This window comes from Mastigoproctus giganteus, chromosome 10 (genome assembly GCF_048544385.1).
Source record: "Mastigoproctus giganteus isolate SK-2022 chromosome 10, ASM4854438v1, whole genome shotgun sequence".
NCBI classification, from domain to species: Eukaryota; Metazoa; Arthropoda; class Arachnida; order Uropygi; family Thelyphonidae; genus Mastigoproctus; species Mastigoproctus giganteus.
The window spans coordinates 12,515,324-12,538,111 of NC_143584.1; the positions used below are offsets into that span (position 1 = coordinate 12,515,324).

At 36.7% G+C, this 22,788-nt stretch overlaps 1 protein-coding gene across 2 annotated transcripts in view; it reads right to left on the minus strand.

Annotated features, from left to right (window-relative positions):
• LOC150078720 (palmitoyltransferase ZDHHC3) overlaps positions 1-22,788 on the minus strand; it is a 62,882-nt gene that overhangs the window by 29,128 nt on the left and 10,966 nt on the right. For both annotated transcript variants that reach the window (XM_090384126.1, XM_090384124.1), the window contains exon 2: positions 10,495-10,795. In XM_090384126.1, the coding sequence (XP_090240252.1) occupies positions 10,495-10,795 (301 nt within the window). The remainder of the gene's footprint in view (positions 1-10,494; positions 10,796-22,788) is intronic.

The following is a 22,788-nucleotide window of genomic DNA, read 5'->3' on the forward strand; positions in this document are numbered from 1 at the left end:
CTTTTCTATGTAAATATATTTGTTTATTACAAAATTCAGTTAATATTCAAAATTCTTTTTCATCCTGTGAGAAATATTGTCATTTTGTATGTATGATACAAATATTGGCAGAGCGACCCGATTATTGCCCCCAGCCACCTGGCTCCCTACTTCCCGAAGGACAGCACTGACTTGTTAGAAATTAGTTTTGCGTAAACAAAAGCAGTTTATGGTAGCTACAACATCAAGTGCACTCTGAAAAACATCTTTCTGAAGGATGAGTTGTTAAATTAACAAAAAGAATAAAAAGTTTTTCTAAGTTGTTTACATGCACTCCCTTGCTCTCCACGGGAATAAGGTCAGTTGCAATTGTTACCCCAGTTCAAAGAGTCTTTTGCTATCGTATACAGCAATCTATTTTTTGTGCCATTTTACCTGAGCTGATGTCTTTTTCGGAACTTGTCTTTAAATTAATTTAAAATTTGTTTATATTAAATCTTATCTAGCAGTGTTATGGCGACAAAACGTAGATGGACAGAATTAAGCCTGGAAATTAAACTAAAAATTATACAAGAGGCTGATAGGATAGAAAGAAGCAAAACAGACATTGTAAAGGAATACAACATCCCTTTACCTACTTTATCTACAATACTGAAAAACTGAAGAAGAAGACTTGAAGTGTGTGACACTGGAGCAGCGATGAAAAACAGGATACGAATTCTTGGTGCAAAGACGAGGAGCTTGAAACAAAACTTTTCGAGTGGTACCAACAAATGCGTGTATCTAATTTGCCAATATCAGTTCTGATTTTGCAAGAAAAGGCAAATTATCTAGCTCAGCAACAGGAGATTAGCAACTTCAAATGCAGCAGTGACTGGGTCCAAAAACTTAAAGACAGGAATAACTTGGTTTTGCGAAATGTTTGCGGTGAGTCTGGATTAGTTGACAAAGAAAAGGCTACAGACTGATTGTGTTCTGTACGGTCCATCCTTGAAAAATATGAGGCAAAGGATATTTTTAATCTTGTCAAGACAGGTTAATTTTATAATTTGCTGCCAAACAAAATATTTGCTGTTCGAGGAAAGTCTTGTCATGGTGGAAAATTAAGTAAAAAAAGACTCACTGTTCTGTTATGCTGCAATTCAGATGGCAGTACAAAACTACGCCCACTTGTGATTAGTAAGTTTTCCAAGCCAAGATGTTTTTAAGCAGTTAACCAACTTCCCTGTGATTATGAGGCCAATAGAAGTGCTTGGCTTATGGTCAAAATTTTTCAGTCTTGGTTATCAAAATTGGACAGAAGAATGGCTTCGGAAAAAAGGAACATTTTGATGATTCTAGACCGAAAAGACCAGCACATTCTGCCAAGACACTTAATTTGACAAATATACGGCTATTGTTTTTACCCCAATACCACCAGTTTAATGCAACCACTGGATCAAGGCATTATTTATAACCTCAAGAGAGCATAAAGAGTCCACCTGGTAAGGTACTTGATCTGCAACATAGAAGGAGGGAACAATTATAGCCAAATTGGAATGTCCTGGATGCTATCCGTAATCTTGTTATTGCTTGGGAAAGTATTACATCGAGTGTAATAATCGGCTGCTTCAGAAAGAGTGGCTTTGGAGAGAACATCATCGAAAGACATGGTCCAGCAGATGAATCTGATAGCAACAGTGAGGAATGGAGGAATTTGAAGGAGCATATGGATTTTGTTGGCAAATTTGAAGAGTTTGTGAAGGTGGATGATGAAGTTGCCACTGCAATGCCAATACCAGAAGAGCTTCTGGGTACCAAACAAAACGATGATGTTTTTGTTACCAGCAACAGTGAAAGTGAAGAAGCTCACACACTGCCATCTAAAAAAGATTCCCAAAATGCATGGAACATAACAGAGAATGTGTTGGCCTGCAGTAACATTGATAAAGAAACAACTATGGCATTTGATAACGTCTGTGCTGTAGTTAAAAATGCATATAGGACAAAAACCGTGCAAACAACACGGGATTCTTTCTTTAAATTAGATTAATTTATTGAAACAACTATGGCATTTTATAACGTCTGTGCTGTAGTTAAAAATGCATATAAGACAAAAACCATGCAAACAACATTGGATTCTTTCTTTAAATTAGATTAATTTATTAAAAAGTTAATGGTTTGTATGTCTCCTTTTATATTAAGATTGTAATTCTTTTTACTGTGGTACTAAAAAAAATATATACTGTACAATATTTTCATTTCCGTTAATATTGCTTTTCTCTTAGTTTATCTTACAAAAAAAATAAAATCTTTAAAAAATATGTTATTCCTATTACCGTATTGTTAAACAAGGCTTTTGTTTTTATTATTTTATTTTATTAATTTATTTTTGATATTATTATTATTTATTATTATTCTTAGATATACAGCATGTACCAAAAAAAAAAAAAAACTTCCCTAAATTTTCACACTTTTGGGGGGCCTCGTTACTACAAGCCTCGTTATTACAAAACGTGAAAATTTAGGTCCCTTGAACTTTGTATTAACGAGATTCCACTGTATTACAATTCCATATGTTGAAAACTGGTATAATAAACTAAATTATTTATGTAAGGGTACGGATATGAAAGTGATAGGTAGACCCACTAATAAATTACATGCATTGTTAAGGAAACAGATGACAAATTCTTCCTTTCAACAAACACATGATCTAGCTTACAGCATTTCCTGTAAAGACTGACTCGGCTTACACTGGATCTACTTGGGGGATATTGGATTTTTGCGAGGCTTCGATACACGCGGCGAGAGCAAACGCTTCAGAGTTAGCATTTCATGCTGTAAATGAAGAACATTCTTTTCTTTTTAATGAAGCCAAAATAATCAATGTTCAGCATAATTATAGTAAATTACTTACTGCAGAAACCCTTGAAATGAAACTGTAAAAACTTGATTAACATTCGCAGACTTTTTTTGATATCAGATGATTGGTCCTATGAACGCATGCGTGATGAGAACATCTAAAGTTCTTTTAAATACAAACACACTGGTGTAATTTTAGTTTCATTCTGTTCTGTGAACACAAGGCATTGAAAAGTACTTGTCTAACTTAAAGAGGAAGAAATCTGTCTTCACATACAGGTAACCCTCGTATAACACGGTTGTTTGGTTCCTACAAAATCTCGTGTAACGTGAAACCATGTTATACAGGACTAAGAACCAGTGTTTGAGACCATAAAAAAAGTCAATTTTTTATGGTCTCAAACAAGCACAAGTTCAATAGTACAGAACCTAACCCAGGGATCTAGATGCTGCAGAAGAGATTGTGCCTAGTAGCAATGAAGAGGAAGAAAATTAAATGAACATACATTATCTGACATATAAGTATCACAGTTTGTAAGGTAAGATGTTTGTCTTACCTTACAAACACGGCGTGCACTAGTTGCAACAAACACAATATGCACAAGTGAGATATGGAGTAATGAGTTTCTGAAAATTTATGTTTTTTTTGATTGAATATTTCATGCAAGGGGAAACACATTTCACCATGATAAAGTGAAAACCCACAGAATTCCAGCTATTGGTACTACAGTAAATGCAAGAAGATCAAGTTTTCTACCTGTTTATAATTGATTGCACTAACAGAAAAGCTCAATAAACCGCAAACTGCAAATTGTTTTTACTGTTTTATGGTAGACCTCCAGAAATGTGCTTTATAAAAATATCACGAAGGCGATAATGACTAGAGAGTCAACAGCAGGGATTCACAAAGAGGAATGGAAACGTTGAAAATTACATCTAACATAATAGCAGGGTTTTCCCAGCACAAAGGCCCAAAAATACTGAGTTATTCAAGATTTCTGGCAATTCTTGAACAGTGTCAGAGCGAAACAGTATTATATAAGAACCGTGTTATATGAGGATTGCCGCAATTCTCAAACTGCATTAGAGTGAAACTGTGTTATACGGGGGTTGCCTGTATTTTATATTAGTTGTAATTTGGACATAATGTTTTCCTATGCTGATAGATGCATCACGGTTAATATTTTTGGAGTTGAGTTGGGGTCTCAACGATGATTCTGGATTACTGAATTGCGTACAGTCAGTATGGAACATATTAAAATTAATTTTATTAATTTTATTATTGTATTTTAATTGTTTTACATGATGGGACTAAGACAGTTGGAAAAGAAGCCTTTCTATAAAGAGATCAAGGTGGTAATCTCTGTGTTATTTATTAAAGTTTATAAAAATATAGGAGATATTGAGAATATAATAGCTCTTATTACATTAAATTACCATGTTTTATTTTATTTAAATAGTAACTTCTAAATGAATAATAAATAAAAGAAATACTACAGAAGTAGTATTTCATTTAAAATAATTCTGTATTTAAATATTTCTGTAGAGATTAATCAAAATACAGTATCAAAAATTTTTAATAATCAACATTCAGAATTCATTCTGTATGGGAGACATAACCAATCATTAACGTTCACATATTAATATGTCAATTTTTGTTTTTAATGCAATTAAAATTTAATGCTCTTTAATTGCAATTGAATTAAAAATGTGAGTTTGTATTGCACTAAGTTGAATTATGTTACCAATTCCAACTTTTTTTTTTGTTGAATGAATTATGGTTTATACAGGAAGGTTTTAGAACAGAAAAGGTAAGCCCTTTTATTATGGTCCAATATGTTTTTTTTTTTTTTTTTTTTTTTCATGTTTTAAAAAATGCTGAAAAAATCAGCATTTAAAATAATTTTCTCTAGAAAACATAAATTACCAGTATGCAAATTTGTCATCACCCACATTCCAATATATTTGTTTTCTTTATTTTTTGAAAAGAACTGTATGCCATACTACAGCAATTTTTTGGGAAGGGGGGGGGGGTGGTACAGCATAATTATTCAAAAGTGTGAAATATGTAGAGGGTACGATATACCGAATTCTTTAGCCATATCTTCAAAACTTCTATTTTTTTGTCCCCTCAGGCGATTAATCTGGGCAAGAGGCAGAATCCCATCACCACTGAGCTTGCTCAAACCATTCAAGGCATTATACACCTCAATCACATCACCTCGCAGGTGCCTAGTCACCAGGCACTGTAATTTGCAAATCTTAAGCCTTTCTTCATATGGGCAACCGTTTGTTACATTCACTAACCTTGTTGCCCTTCTCTGTACTCATTCCAGCAGCTCTACATCCTTCTTAAAACGAGGCCTCCAGACCTGTATACAGTACTCAAGGTGTGGCCCGACCATTGCCTTATACAAGGGGATAATCACCTCCTTATCCCTGCTAGAAAAATTCCTGTATATCCTTGACAAGATACCATGAACTACTCTTGAAGTCTGTCTCTACTGCTCAGAAAACTTCATATCTGACTGCACAATTACTCCCCCCCCCCCAGGTCCTTTTCATTCTCTAATATCCTGAGTGCAGTACCACACAGTTGATACGTTACTTTGGGGTTACTGCTACCCATATGCAGTACTTTTGTACTGCATATGGGTAGCAGCAGGGAGCAAATTAAGTTTAACATTGACATTTGTCAATGTTAAACTTAATTTGCCACCTCTCACAGCCTATCAGCTCAACTTTTTGAGAACTTGTTGCAGTAGTGTACTGTCATTAGTGTCATTAACAACCCTTTCAACCTTAGTATCGTCTGAAAACTTAGACATTAACCCAAATATACCTTCATCAATATCATTAATAAATACAGAAAACAACAATGAACCAAACACTAAATCCTTGGGGACTCCACTAATAACATTAATCCACGAAGAGCAGTGTCCATTAATTACCACTCTCTGTCTTTTCCCACTCAACTATTGCTTTATCCATAGCAGCAATTTGTCCCACAATGCCGCACTGCTCCAATTTGTGCAGCAGTCTTCCACGTGCAACATTATAAAAAGCCTTCCCAAGATCCAATTATATGAAATCAAAATTATTCTTTGCATCCAGTTCCTTTGTGACCACATCACAGTATTCAATCAAATTGGTTAGAGAAGACTTCTCCTTAACAAACCCATGCTGTGTCTGTACTATAACTGAAGGAACAGAACTCCTGGAACAGAAGTTAAACTAACAGGTCTGTAATTACTTGTGTCACCCTTTGATCCTCCTCCTTTGTGAATTGGGGTCACATTTGCACATCTACAGTCCATGGGTGTCTTCCCTAAGTCCAAGGAAGCTCTCATAATTATGGCTAAGGGTTTGCTTACTTCCTTTGCTGCCTCCTTTAATATAACTGGATAGATCCCATCCACCCCAGATGTCTTTCTTATGTTTATATTCAACAATTTCTGCTCCACTTTGCTCTATTACCAAATCATTTAGCTCACTGCCACAGGTTAATACCATCTCAGGCTTCCCTCACTGAATAACTCCTCATGTGTAAATGTAGATGCAAAATACTTCATTCAGTTTGTTAGCTACCTGAGCAGGATCATCAATAGTTGGACCATCAATACCAAGTGGAACAATATGATTCACCCCTTCCTTCTAGAATTTACATAAATAAAGAATTTTTTGCTGTTTTCCTTTACATCTTTTGCCAAAGATTTCTTGTAATTTGCCTGCCTAACCTCTGTTGTGACTTGATTACAGACCAGCTTATAACTATCATAGGCTTCCATGTTACCCATTAATTTATATGTATCCCATGCATTTTTCTTCTCTGCCACATGTCTAATTAGTTCACATGACATCCATTTAGGCCTAAACCTAGAACAGTATTTCTTAGTTGGAATAAAAAGACTAGTAGCTTCCAAGATTACTTCTTGAATGCTTCCCATTTAGAATTTGCTGTGGTAGCATCATCAGTTGATTTCACTGTATACAATTTAATCTCTGAGACCACTGTAGTCACCTTTACAAAAGCAAAAACTCTTCCCTTTACCCATGATGGTAGTTGCATCTTTAAGTAAATCCCATATCAGTACATTGTGATCACTGCCACCTAGTGGCTCCTTTATATGTAAATTCCTAATGCATGAATAATCATTGCTAATAATCATATCAAAAGCATTATTCCCTCTGGTTGCCTCCCAAACATGCTGCTGTAGAAAACAGTCATCCAATAAATCCACAAAAGCCTTGCTAGTGTGTGAGTGACCAACCCATAAGTTCCATTCAATATCTGGGAAATTAAAATCCCCCATTATAAGACAATCTGATTGACTGGCCCACTCTCCGATAAAATGAAGAAAAGTAAAAACAGCTGCTGCTTCAACCCAGTAACTGCAACTGAAAGTCAAATGTGCTGTTCTGCAATTTTTTTTTTTATTAATTCAAAAGTTTAATTTCTATTCATTATTAATGTTTATATGAAATCTGCTATGCATTTGATTATTTTATTTTATTTCCTTTTTATCGTATTATCTGCCCCTAGCCATGTGCTGTGATGGGCTTGCTGTAAAAAAAAAAGTAAAGTGCAGCCATTATCAACCCACTGCAGGATGGAAGCCTCCTCAACAATTCATGCTGAGGGAAATGGACCATAATCTGCCACGCTGGTCCAGTGCGGGTTGGCAGATTGACCGTATTCAGTAGTCAGGGGCTTGAACCCCGTCTACTCAAAGAGCATGTGCTACTGCACTCCCGCTCTTACTCACTCGGCTACGGAGGCCGTGGGCTTGCTGTATTTGCAATAAATGAATATTTATTTATTTCTCTGCACAGTTGTTCATTGTACTCATCAGAATCATTAGGCCTATAACACACTCCTACTCTCAAATTTGCTTACCTAGTGCTTATATCACAACAAAGAGACTCAACACTGCACTGTCCACCCACGTCAACTGGCTGCACTTCCTTAGATTTTGTGTTCCTTAACTAATAGCATAAACCCCCTCCTCCCTTACTATCCTTTCTGTACACATTGTACTCCCCAAATTCCAATTCTGCATTCTTTATATCTGTGTGACACCACGCCTCTGATATCCCAACAATATCTGCCTTTGATGTTTTGACCAACACCTCAAATTCATCAAATTTATTTACCAAACTCCTAGCATTGGTGTACATGCAAGTATACAAGCACCTGTTCTTATTCTTAGCTACCCTAACACAGCCCATGTATTTACTTGTTCTGCGATGTATCTTAAGAGTCTTTGAAATACCCTGTACCCCGCCCTCCAGGCTGCTGCTCATTCTAATAGAAGCAGTGCAAGAATCACTTTCACCTCTGCCAATGGCTACTGTTAATCTATTAGTCCATGTATCTCCCAAGCTAACAGTTTTCCAACCCACTTAACACTGCAAATATAATTTTTCTGCAAATAATATTTTTTTTCAAGTAATTGTTGTTAATGCTTCTTTATTCTTCCCAATAGCTGTTTTTTTTTATAATATCTTGCATGCATTGTGCCAAGGCAGTTAAGATCAAACGGCATTAGTATTTTATGTCTATAATCACATATATTCTTTGGTCAGTTTTCCTGTTTGCTGGATGAAAACCCTGAGTTTCCAAGAGAAAACACTGTGAACCCTTACCCCAAGACTGACTAACTTAGCCATGGTTTGAAAAAAGCCATTCTTCAACACAGTCTCCTCCTTGCAATACAAAGATTCCAAGAGATAAAACTGTGCAACCCTTACCAAAGACTGACCAACTCAGCCATGGTGTGAAAAAAGTTTGTTCTTCAACAGTCTCCTCCTTGCAATACATCTTTCATTATGAACCTAATGTCTGGTTAAGGTCAGAGAAAATAAGAATTTCTTTGGTTGCTTTTCTGAGCCACTCAAGTACTGCTTTTTGGTGGCCCAAAAAGAGTAACTTGGAGTCAAGTCATAGGAATAAAGAGGTTGTGGCACTTAAAAAGTGCATTGTGAGTACAGGCACTATATGCTGTAAACAAAATGCTGTTAATATTGAAACAACTGCTGTTGTAGGAAATAAAAATTAATCACGGGTGACTGACATACCAAAGGTTTTGGAGATTACTACAGAATTACAAATACCTACTGGTAACATTGAAAACATCACTCGAGCAACTATACAAATATAAAGTGGTTGTAAGATGGCTCCACAAAATTTTACTGTACACTATCAAAAATATCATGTTGATCCATCTGCCCAAGTTTTTGGCTCTTTTCAATACAACCTATAAATAGTGTCCTTAGTCTAAATGGAAGCAAACACTGTCACATTTCCAAATTATCACAATGGAAGTAAACACTGCCACATCTCCAAATAAAATTTATATTCAACTATCAACATGCAAGATTATGTTCAGCCTTCCTTTTGGGATTGTAAAAGAATGTTATTAGTTGATTATTTACCAAAAGATATAATGATGATCATTGCTATGGTCGATTTCTCAATTTTATAACCATACACACTTTTTACAAAGCCAGTTTGGTAGCAACTCTGTATACCTCTGCAACAATGGCTACTGGGTTCAATTTGCACAAACTTGTCCATACTCATTTGTTTGGAACAAAATCATTATGACATGCTCTTTTATCTTATTTCCTAAAATTTGTGACCCCAAGATTTAATGTTGCCAGGTTATTATTTGTGGAGATAGTTTAATGGCAAGTGTATAAAATTAATCCTCACACACTGAGGGAAATGAAGGCATATACAGAATGAAATTGTGAAATAGATATTCAAACATTACAAAGTGTGTTACTGAGCATGATGAAAAGAGTCCATGTATTCAAGAAGAAGGTGAATATTTTCAACGTTTATTATAATATTTTATAATTATTTATTGCTATAGTTACTGTAATTGATTATATAATCTGATAGTAAATAAATTATTAATAAATTTCAAACCATCCTATATTAAATAAAATTAGACATGCTTATGAATCTCTACAATCTTTTCCAAATCCACTACTCTACAATCCACTTAAGCCACGCACATGATTTTAAATGCACATAGCTTCCCGATGTTTGAGGTTTCTTATAATATTTTTGAACTCAAAATCACAAAATTAACAACTTGCAGGAGTCTTGGTTTTGTTTTACTTAACACTGTGTACAGCTCCTTCAAACAATATGATTTTCTTCCAACTACATTCCACAAACAGGAAGCCCAATGTGAACTTGTAATACCAATGATTTCTATGTTGTGATGTGATGCTTGGTTGATAACTAAAAACAATGTTATTTTGGTGATGACAATGCATAATTACATTAATATTATTATAAAAAATAGCAGGCTAAATGGAATGAAGGCCATTAATATTTATAACACTCTTAATTTCATTTATATTCAGAATAAATCATAGTTTACATAGGTTAGTGATTCTAGAAAAGAGTGCCAGGAATCTGAAATGGATGCCACTGGATTAAAAAAAGTCCATTCATATAAATGGAAACAATTTTTTAGGGATTCTGCAAATATACAATTTAAACTCCTAGGGTGCCTCAAGTGACAAAATTTTAAGAACCGCCGATACAAATAGTCAAAATTTAACTTGTAGGGTATTGAAAAAATAGTTTTATTATATACAAAAAGCAAAACAGTTAAAAATTAAATCTTATAAAAAAAAATCTTAAAAATTACATACCGGATCAGTAAACATAGTTCTTAGATGAGAAGTAATAGCCAAAACAGCTAATGTCTCAAAGAGCACAAGGTTAACAGCACTGTAGTATGGATGTGGCCCAGGAAGAAGAACAACAAAAATGACAACATATTCTGCATAAAGTACTAGCAGCCAGGTCAGAGCAGCACAGATGACTCCACATATGTCATGGACAAACCACCACCTACCACCACAACAGCGGTTGCTGGTATCCTTACCTAATCCCGGAGGATTCAGAACAGGAGATAATCGTTGAGGAGGACCTGCACCATGCTTCAACCTGCTGCTAAACAAAATCTTTCATTATTCATAAATACAGAGAAAATAAAGTTTATGAATTACTTAATTACTTAAATTATATGATAAACATAACCTCTTTCTAGAGTGGAAAGTTTACATTTAGTATACTCAGACTTCCCTAAGGATCTTCTACTCCTTACTGCTATATACCGAGAATGTTAGCATGCTAAGAAATTCTTTGATGCTTCAAATCCTTTATTGCCACCCAAACCCTAATACAACAACTTTAACAACTTCACATATACGTGCAACGAACTCTACTCTGCACATGGCTACAAATATCATTAAAACTCAGTTCTTGTACCTTGCAAATAAAAAAAAAAAAAAAAAAAAGAAAGTCTGCTGCTACCATGTTTGTCTTCAATAACACTCAGTTTCCTAAACAAGATTATATCTTTATTGGGGATAATTCTGACTTCAAATGTTTCTTGGCATAATAAGCACATCTCAAATACTTTTCTTTTGCTCCTGGTGTTAGAATTTTCTTCTAAACATTGCCATACCAATCAAATATGCATCCTACCATAGAATACTGTTCTCAGATCTGGAAACAATATTCCATGGTGGTATGAATGGTTTTGGGGGTAATATCCCCAAAATCTCTCTTAAACTCTAATTTGTGCAATAAGGAGTGGAATTCTTTCCACTCCTTATTGCACAAACATTACAGTCAGTTACTGATGCATGTCTTTTCTGCAGATATTTCCACATGCATATTCTTCTGAATTAGCATCTGTAATTCCACCTTTTTCTTCCAACTATTATGAACAAATGCATCAGCCAGTCAACATCCATTCATAGTTTAACTTCAAAGTCAGACTGATTTTTCCTCTTCCTCATCTAATTCTGTCCACTTCTGTTGTCTAGAACAACCTTCCTTCTTATTTGGTATTAGTAATGGCAAATGATGCCAGGAAGCAAGCTTATACAGCATCAGAAAAAAAAAAAAAAAAACCTATTCCACCTCACCTTTTCATTCATTCTAATACTCTTAATTTTTCTTTACCCCCGGGTTTATTACCACATGTCAATTCAACTCTGTCCACATGGCTAAACTCCTAATAGCTAGCATGTTGCAAATGTTTTCTTTGAATTCTCTGCAGAAAATTCTAGAAATGTCTATTAATTAACATGTAATTAAGAAAAATTCAAAATTAAGTAAAAACTAATTACATGCACTTGTTGACTGATATTATGTCATAGAACAATTATTGAGAAAAAATTTGCTTTACTTCTGTGTGCTTTCCTCCAATTTGTAACGCTCTCTGATTTCATGACATTAATGCACCATCTGGAATCAAACTGTTTATGTGCATGCTTCATGTTTCATGCAGCGAGTGCTCCTGACATGCTCTAGTTTGATCAAAGCATAGGTTGAAGGGTGTGATTTTTAAATTTGCATTTGCTTGCTGACAGATCTAAGGGGAGTTTTAATTTTCAAAAATTAGTTAAAAATATATGCTTTTAATATGGAATGTAGATTTTTCACAGTTTAGAAAAGATTGAAAATATATGTGGCATAAAAAGAGAACAATTTTGAATAATTTTTTGCCGATTTCTCAAGTTTCTGTGTGCAAAGGAATTTCAAATTTTGTGGCAACTGCTGGTGGGTTAAATTTATTCAAACTACCTACTTCCATGACACCAGTTCTAACAATCAATCACTTCTGGTTGAAAGCAAATTTTCCCACATCTGTTCTACAACAATCCTTTTTAAATTTAAATTTGTGCCCCTTTACGTTTGTTGTCTGAGAATGAGTGAGGATGCCATCAGCATTTATTTTAGTTAATCTATTTTGGCCTTAAATGCTCTGATCAGGTCTCCTCACAGGAGTATAGTTTCAAAATTCTGCAAATTGCAGCATTTGGAAACTATATTTTTTATAATTAGTTCCTTTTGTGTCATGTACTAATCTTGTTGCTCTTCTCTGCACCCATTCCAACAGATCCACATCCTTCTTAAAATAAGACTTCTAGACCTGTATATAGTATTCAAGTTGTGGCCTAACCATTGCTTTATACAAAGGGATAATCACCTCCTTTTCCCTGCTGGAAAAATTCCTGTATATTATTTGACAGAACCCCATGAGCTGTCCTAGCAGCCTGTCTGCACTGATCAGAGAACTTCATGCTGGGCTATACAATTATCCCTAAGTTTCTTTTGTCCACCACCACCGCCTTGGGTGTAGTACTACTCAACTGGTATGTTATTCTGGGATTATTGCCAGCCATATTTTCAATTTTTCTAGGTATTATTGAAGTAGCATGCTTTGACTCCTGTCATTAACCACTCTGCTGACCGTTGTATCATCTGCAAACTCAGAAAATAAGCTTTATATGCCTTCTTCAATATTGTTAATAAATACTGAAAACAGTAATGGGCCCAGAACTGAACCCTGCAGAACTCTACTAATAATAACATTACTCCAAGAGCAGTTTCCATGTATTTCTTGAAAATTACAATCTACAGATGGCTCCAATGTCTTTTTATCTTTTGTAGAAATGGTTACAAAAAATCTGCAGTACTCTTCTACACACATTAATGTACAACACAGGCTTTAATTGTCCTGGGCATCTCTTCTATTTTTTTTTTTTTGTTTCATCATGATCATGACAGAATAACTTTGCAACACATCCTGTGTGACATTCGCAGTATTTGTGGCATGAACTCAATTAAAAGTAAGTCTATCCATCTCAGCCTATATAATGATGTGGAGTTTGTTCCAATTCCTTGACAAAATGTTGGTTCTCTTTGGATTGGAACAAACATTGTAATGTACAGATCATTCAAGATGGCTTTTACTACCTTTTATTATTTTGTCAAATATTATAACACTACCCGAAAAAAAAATTTTTTTTTTGTCATACCTCTGGAACGAAAGTTGGTTATTTTGAACAAATTTAATGTCCTGATTATGAAAATATCAATCTTTTACTTCTGTCACGTCTACACCAAAAGATATATGCATTTTTTAAATTCCTTGTTTTTATACGATATCAGCATACATGGTTGTAATTATTACACACAATATATATTACTTAGACATGTTTCCCACTCAATGATTTCATTTTATACACCAGATTGCTTTCCCGTTTAAGGAACCAACAGCAATCTTCCATCATGGCAGAGTTCAGCAACCTTGGTATCATTTTTCCATTGCAGATATGTCCTGGTGGAAGTGCTCTCTCCTTGTTCATCACTGACATCTGCTGAGTTTTCAGGAAAGAAATCCAGATGGGAATGAAGGAAATGCATTTTTAATGACATTCAGCACCGCCATGTTTCAGCAAGTTTGTCACCAGTTGTTCGTAGTTCTCGTCTTTTCTCTTTCCAAGGAATCCATGAAAGATCTCCATGCAGCTGGTTCAACATCATTCAGGTTTCTTTGAAATTCTTCATCTTTTAGGAGCTTTCTTAGTTGAGGACCTATGAAAATTCCCTCTTTCAGCTTTGCATGAAATAAATTTGGAAACATTTTCAGTAAATATGTGAATCCTCTGCTTTCTTTATCCAGTGCCTTAGTGAAATTCTCAATCAGTCCAAGCTTGATGTGTAAAGGAGGAAGAAAAACCTTTTGTGGATCAACCAATGGAACATACTTTACATTTATTTTGCTGGGAATATATTCATCTCTCTTGTCCCAGTGTTGTACGACGTAGTGTTTGGCTGTTGTACGACTATCCCACAAACACAGGAAACAACAGTATTTAGTGAAACCACCTTGCAACCCAACAAGCAGTCCAATTACTTTGAGATCACCACAAATATTATAACTATAGTCATTGTAACATATAGCAGAAAGAATCTGGGACATACTATCGTAAGTTTCTTTCAGGCCAACGGCATGAACAAGAGGAATTAATGGTAAAGTTAGGAAGCAATACTGCTTTCAAACTTAGCTTTGATGTATCAATGAACAAATGCCATTCAGAGGTATTGTGATCAATGTTCGGTTCGTGCATAAGACCAACAATGTCTCTACAGACACACATGTTGTTTTCCATTGCAAAATACCTTGAAAACTTCATTTCACTTATGGTATATTGTAATGTTTGTACCTTTGGCAATTAAGCTCCACTGTTGTAGCCTGGATCTGAGTAATTTAGCCTTCTCTTTGGGTAAGGCCAAGTCTCTGATCAAGTTGCTTAATTCTTCTTGTTCAATGTAGTGTGGGGCCTTTTGTTTTTCTGGCTCGTAGTCATGTGAAGTACATGGTTCCGCGACATCTTGTAAAACGATTTCTTTTGTACCTTCATCACTACTTTCAATATCCCAAGATTTTGTTGGCACAGGTACTGGCAGTTCTTTACCATGTGGCACTGGCCTAATTGCTGATGGGATATTTAGATATTTGATGCAGTGTTTGCTCTTTTTGGAAATACCTTTTGTCATGCAGAAATAGCAGTTGTTGAAATGATTCTTGGGCTCGTGCCATACCATAGGGATGGCAAAAGGTAATGTTCTCAGCTTGCCATATAACCACAGCCTTAAGTTCATTGTACAAGTAATACAACAGATATGTGGAGCCAATTTTTTTCTTGGTCACCGATCTTGCAGCCGAAGTACAATGAATATGCAACTTTTGTGACATTGTATATTTTCTTCCTCTGAGTTTTTGGGGTTAAGTGTCCACAAACATAGCAGAAGTTGGCTGGATGATTGACGCAAGTTCCGTGCTTTGTCTTCTCCATCTTAACAATGCATTAACCTAAAAAATAGTAAAAGCAATTGGTAAATTTGAACAGGAGGTGAATTCTTGTAGCATAGTTTATCATACACTATATATTGAACAGTGAATGGTGTAATAAAATTAATAAAAATACTGACTTGTCTGTGGAAAAGTGCATCAAAATCAAAATATACTATATTTCAAGAACAGTAATGATGTTCTTGCTTAACTTTTATCCCAATAAACAAAACCAACCAAAAGTAAATAGTTTAAAAATTGTATTTCAAACAGTAATGATATCTTTGTACAGAATCCAGTTATCTATCTATATCTTAAAACTGAAACGTTATAGGAAATTTTTATGATTGATTTTAAATTCTATACATAAAATTTGACTAGAAACAACCATTGATTTGCTGGAGGTAAAAATCATGTTGGGTAGTGTAATCAAGCATCCCATCTGGGGTTCATATCATTGTCTGTTAACACATTTGCTGCCAATTGATGTATATATCAGGGCAGTTTTCCACCTATCTGAATAAAAAAACCACTTCATTTTAAGAATTTTTTTTTTTCATCTAGCAAGACCTGCTAGAGACTGACTAATTCGGTCATAATGAGAAGAAAGTCCACAAATGTCTCTATTTACCCCACCTAGATGACGCTTAAGTCCAGACTTTTCTAACTCTGTGTAAAGGACAGAGAGCATAGACAGCAGCAAACATTAACTCCTGAATGGACACTTCATAATATGGATGCAAATGTACATTAACTTCGTATGCTTCTGCATTGCTGAATGAGGTATTCCAAAATCATTTACTAGTTGACTTCTGTAGTGATCTGACAGCTGACCACTCAATGAATTCATCTTGCTGACTTTTTACTGATGGTCATCTAGTTCTTTTATGCTGCTTGTTGTAGACAGTTCATGTTCTCTTTGCAAAGGTATCTGTTTTGGGACTTCTTGACTGTAATATTGCTATAAATCAACCAGCACCTTTTCCAGTGTCTTCTCTGTTTGCAGATGTTTGTGGATTTAGACACTGAAGCCCACCTATTATTCAATGGTGTAACCGCTTGTATCACTCAATGTTACATTTGCATAACCTGCAAAAAGAAAATGAATTTAGCTGCTGCACATATATATCAAAGGATTAAAAAAAAAGAAAAGAAAAAGGATAACAAGGCATTGTCTACAACAAGGCTTGTATCATATGTTATAATGCATGTAAAAAAGAATACTGCAGTTATATAGTATAACCAATCGTATAAGAGATAACAAGATGCTGTGATCACCCTGTACAAAAATTAAAGTCCAGTGTGAATAAGTACCTTTTGTCTTCTCAACTCATACACAGGACTAGAGTACTACAGGCTTCAATACCACTCATGTTTGGAGTTCATGTGTAACATAAAATAATAATAAAATAAAACAGTTTTTAACGTTGTAGTGCGTCATTTTATTTTAATGGCCAAAAGAAACTACCCATACCCCCTATATGTATCCCTGTCAACCTCGAAATGAGACAACTCATACAATAACAATCCTCTTTCCTTTTGCAATGATCTGATCTTAGATGATGAGAGTCAACCTTTAACCAATCAAGCAAAAAATTGAAATTCCTTTGTGCATATGAAAATTTGAAAAATCAGCAAAAATAATTCAAAATCATTTACTTTTCTTGATGCTATCTTAATTTTCAATCCTTTCTGGAGAAAAAAAAAAAAAAAACCTGAAAAATCCATTTTTTATTTTTTAAAATGAAAACTGCAAACGTTAAAGTTATTATAACCTACAACTGATCATGTGGCTATTAAATAATGAGACTGTTACAATAAAATAAATATAATGAAATATTTTGTACCTTACAAGTTATCCCTTTTTAAATAATTGCCTTGGGCTTGCACACACTGTTCTATATGTTTCTTCCAAGCATAGACATATTTCTGGAAGTCACCTTCTGTAAGCCCTTTTAACACTTTGGTCATTTTTGTTTTCCTGAATGTCTTCAATGGTCTGAAAACGGGTTCCCTTAAGTACACTTTTCAGTTTAGGGAAGAGAAAAAAAGTCACAAGGGGTTAGGTGTGGTGAGTAGGATGCATGTTCACACACACACAGATTTGTATTTTGGCCAGAAACTAGCAAACAGAGAGTGCATTGTGTGCTGGAGCCTTGTTTTGATGGAGCATCCAACCATCCTTCTACAATTCGGATCTCTTCCTTCAAACTTTTTCACACAGCCTTGTCAGAACTTCAATGTAGTATGTTTGATTGACAGGTCTGATTTGGTGGGACATAGGCAGCCATAAAAATTCCTTTAATATCAGGTCAGAAAATTGACAGCCTGGGAAATGGCAACTGAAGTTCAACATTGACAAATGTAAAGTACTACATATGGGTAGCAGTAACTCCAAGTAACATACCAACTGTGTAGTACTACACTCAGGGTAGTGGACAATAAAAAAGACCTGTGGGTAATCGTGCAGTCGAATATGAAGTTCTCTGAGCAAGGCAGACAGGCTGCCAGGGTAGCTCATGGGGTTTTGTCAATGATATACAGCAATTTTGTTAGCACAGATAAGGAGGTGATTATTCCATTGTAAAGGGCAATGGGATAATCACATTGGAGGCCTTATTTTAAGAAGGCTGTAGAGTGCTGGAATGAGTACAGAGAAGGGCAACAAGATTGGTGAAGGGAATGAAGGGGTACTCTTACCAAGAAAGACTGAAGTTCTGCAAATTGCAGCATCTAGAGACTAGGCACCTGTGCAGTGATCTGGATGAGGTGTTTAAGGTTTTGAATGGATTGAGCAAGTTCAAAGCTGATGGGATTCTTCCTCTTGCTCGGACTACACACAAGGGGGCATAAATTCAAATTGAGGAAGGAAGGTTGCAGAATAGATCTATGGAAGTTTACCTTTAGCCAGCAGGTGGTTGCCAGAACAAACTTCCATCTGTCGTTGTGGAAGTTGATAGCTTAAATAAATTCAAGCAAGAAATAGATAAACTATTCAAGGGAATGGGATTTTTTTTTGTGTCGATGTATAAGCTTTCTTTCTTGCATCATTTGCCACTACTAATGCTAATGTATATTTAGAAAATGATATTGCTTTTTAAGTAAGTTAATGGTTAATGATTTGGTCCAGTAACAATGTCAAAAATCTTCAGCTACCAGCACCTGCCTTTCGGGTATAGAAGAATATATTATACAAAGGCATCAAAAGTTTGTCATCATAATATGCATTGAAAGCTTGTCATCATAATATGCATCAGCAGCTGCCTCACTATGGCTACACAGAAGCTAAGGCTGACTGGCAACAAAAAAGATTTTTTTGCACAAAGAATTTTCATTGGTGCATTAACAAGTTTGGTGTGTTTGGAATATAATACAGATTCTTTATAACATCCCAAACAATGAATATGATTTCCATCAGAACTGCTTTAAATAAGCAGTTCTGATGGAAATCATTTATTGGGATTCTATAAGCACAATAAAGATATCAACTTTAATAATAGTATTAATACTAGCAAAATGATGCAAAGAAACAAGCAGTTCTACTATCATAAGTTCTACTAAAATCAGTCTTAAAAGATTGCTTCAGCATCATCTCAACCAACAGATGACTGAATTATTTTCAGAGGAACCAAATGGTACTTTAACCAATACAAATACTAAACAGGAAATGTTCAAGAAAGTAATTATAGAAGCTGCTAAGGTTTTTATACCAATGAAGAGGTATTGTTCAAGGGGACTATAAATCAGAGAACTCTGAATCTTACAATAAGTATATATTAGTCCAGTGTTTCTTAAACTGTGGAGTGTGACAGCCCCCAGTGGTGACGAGCATCTAAGAGTGAGGTTGCAGCTGGATATAGATGGATGTGTAATGTATAAAAAATCATCTTCATTCGTAGTAAAAATGAGGGTGAAACCTCAGATATGTTATTAACACTAGCTTCGTTGACCAAATCACAAGCCCCTTACCCGCTCACGTATTATTTATGTTATTATATTTTGTTTCCATTGTTATCAGTGTTGATAAGTAGAACTTATCAACTGATAAAAATGGTAAAAAAAAAAAAAAAATCTAAAAAAATCATGGTTAAAAGAAAAATCTAAGGTTAATGAAATTTTATTTTATGTCTGTTCATTAGTTAACCGTATTTATATTTCTTACTACAGGATTGCAAATTTGACATTTGTTTATTTCCAATAAATATTAGCTATCAAAGTCATTGCAATATTTATTCACTGCTCAATTTTAGCCTCAATGTAACCATTACTTTTACTCATGGAGGAAGGGATTGGGGTTGCGCAAATTCGTTTAGCATTATAGGGGGTTGCAATATCACAATAATTTGAGAACCCCTATATTAGTCTGTAATAAAATTATGTAAAGTGGTCAAAAGTGCAAAGAACAATAACAAAGAGTTTTTTTCCTTATGTGACTGCTAGAAGTTAGTTAGTTAGTTAGTTGTTTGGTTTTTAGGAGCATTAGCAACTAAGGCCATATTGCTCTGGGATATGCGGTGGTCATTCCCTGACCTCTCCACATCCTCCGTATTTGGTGGTGACGGGCTCGAACCCAGGTCTAATCAAGAAGATGTGTTTGCTGCTCCTTCCCACCTGGCTACAGAGGCGCCCTGCTAGAAGTAAAGGAATGATATTGGTACTGATGACCTAGAACAAAGTTCTAAAAAGCTGATAAATAAATATCATATACTGTCTTCTTCTTCTTCTTCTTTGGTCCTTAGCTGGCAGCTGGGGGAGGCGGTTGGCCACGCAACCAGTATGCTGCTGTAGGTGCCGCAGGGTTTCGGACTTGCTCTGTGATGTTCTTCCATACCTTACGATCCATGGCGTCAGTCCTGGCCTGGTTAAGGTCGAGACGTCGGCTCTTCAAGTCATTTTCCACTTACTTGGCCCACGTTTTCCTAGGCGCGGTCCGTTGGATGCTCCATTGGGTGGGTCGTTGTCTCCAAAGGAGTGTGGATGGTATTCTGTTCGTGCCCATTCTACATACGTGGCCAAACCATCTAAGCCTTCGCTTCTGGATTTGGTCGGCAATGCTTGGTTGCTGTTGGCATCTGGCGCGGATGGTATCATTAGTGATGCGGTCGCGAAGAGAGATGCCCAAGATCTGCCGCAGGCATCGCATTTGGAATACCTCAAGTTTGTTCAAATCTAACTTGAGACAAATCCATGTTTCCGATCCATAAAGAAGAATGGGCAGGATCAAAGTCTGGAAGAGTCGGATTTTAGTCTTTGTGGAAATGTTGGTCCTCTTCCATAGACACCATTTGAGCGAGGCGAACGCAGTGGCCGCCTGTCCAATTCTGCTGTGGATTTCCATGGTGGATGCAACTTTCTTCTCCTGGACCAGCGACCCAAGGTATTTAAAGTCTTGCACTTGCTCGATCTGGACGCCTTCGAGATAGATGGTGGCTTGCGACCCATCTGTTGTCAGGGCCTTTGTCTTACCAGCATTGATCTTCAAACCGTATGGCCGGGCAATGTCGTAGAGGATGTCCGTGGCTTCAGCGTCGTTACCGGCAAGGATAGCACTATCATCAGCAAACATCAGGTCAGTCACATAGTGATCCTTGTCATATTGTATGCCGTCTGTTTCTGAATGCTTGCCTCATAATGGCGTCGACCACGATGTTGAAAAGCAACGGGGAGGCTACATCCCCTTGGCGGACTCCAGTTTGGATGGTAAATTCCTCAGATAAATCGTTCTGGATGTGCACCTGGCTGGTTAAACCGTTGTATGCAGTTTGGAGGAGTGTGATGACTTTTCGAGGTACATGTTCAACCTCTAGTAGTTTCCATAAGGCAGGCCGGTGGACACAGTCAAAAGCAGACTTAAAGTCAATGAAAACAATGACGGTTCGCTGTCCACATCGGATCCTCTCCTCCATCAGCTGATGAATGGCAAAGATTTGATCACAGCATCCTCGCCCGGGTCTAAATCCTGCCTGTTCTTCTCAACTGGTTTGCTCGCGATGTTTTTGCAGTCTTGACTGGATGATCTTCATAAAGACCTTTCCGATGATGGAAAGGAGGCTGATGCCACAGTAGTTCTTGCAGTCCCGGTTATCACCTTTCTTGTGGATCGGTACAATAATGGCTTTCCTCCATGTTAGCGGAATTTGTTCAGTGCACCAGATGGTTTTGAGGAGTGAGTGTAGTCGGCGAAGCAGTACATCTCCCCCGGCTTTGATCGCTTCTGTGGTGACTTGGTCCACTCCTGGTGCCCTGCCATTCTTCAGGGATTGTATGGCTGCTTTCACTTCTTCTACTGTAGGCTCAACATCGACCATGGAGACCTCAGGGGGGGGTCGATCAAGAGTGCTGTTGCTGGCAGTCCCTGAGGTGGGTCGTGATTATACAAAGCTTTGAAGAATTCACTCCACCGTTGCAGGCGTTCGGATGGTGATCGCACGAAGGTCCCATCAGCATTCTTGATGTTGTCACTAGTCAATTTGGTCTTTCCACTCAGACATCTGAGGGTGCGGTAGAGAGTGCGGTACTCGTTCTTGGATGCCGCCACTTCAAGATCGTCTGCCACTTGGTTCCAGTATGCTTATCTTTCTGCTGTCATTCTTTGTCGGACTTCTCGGTTTAGCTGCCGGTACCGTTCAAAGTCGACCAACTTTGCCTGTTTCCGTTTGTCCACGAGGTCGAGGCACTCGTCTGATATCCATGGTTGCATTCGACGTCGGGCAGGTGGACACAGGGGCTTGGCACATTCCAGGATGGCATCAGAGATCTGCTTTTCTTCTTCATTTATATCCTCGGGCACGGCCAGCATCTCGAAGCGGTTGGATAGGGCGATCTGATATGCCTGTTTGTTGGCAGCATTCATTAGCTGCCTCCAGTCCAGCTTGGCTGACCGAGATGATCTTTTTGCATGCCGTAATTTGAGCTGCACCTTAGCCTGGATGAGGTAGTGATCAGATCCGCAATCAGGTCCCCTCATGGCACGAACGTCCATGAGTGATGAGCGAAATTTGGCATTGATCAAAATGTAGTCCAGGATTGCTGAGTCCTTGATACTGTTGCACATGGAAGACTACTGTACAAATTGGAGCAGTATGGCATTAAGGGAAAGTTGCTGCTATGGATAAAGGGATAGTTGAGAGGGAGACGACAGAGAGTGGTAATCAATGGACACTGCTCTTTGTGGACTAATGTTATTAGCAGAGTCCTCCAGGGTTTGGTTTTGGGCCCATTGTTGTTTTCTGTATTTATCAATGATATTGATGACGGTATACCAGAGTTAATATCCAAGTTTGCAGAT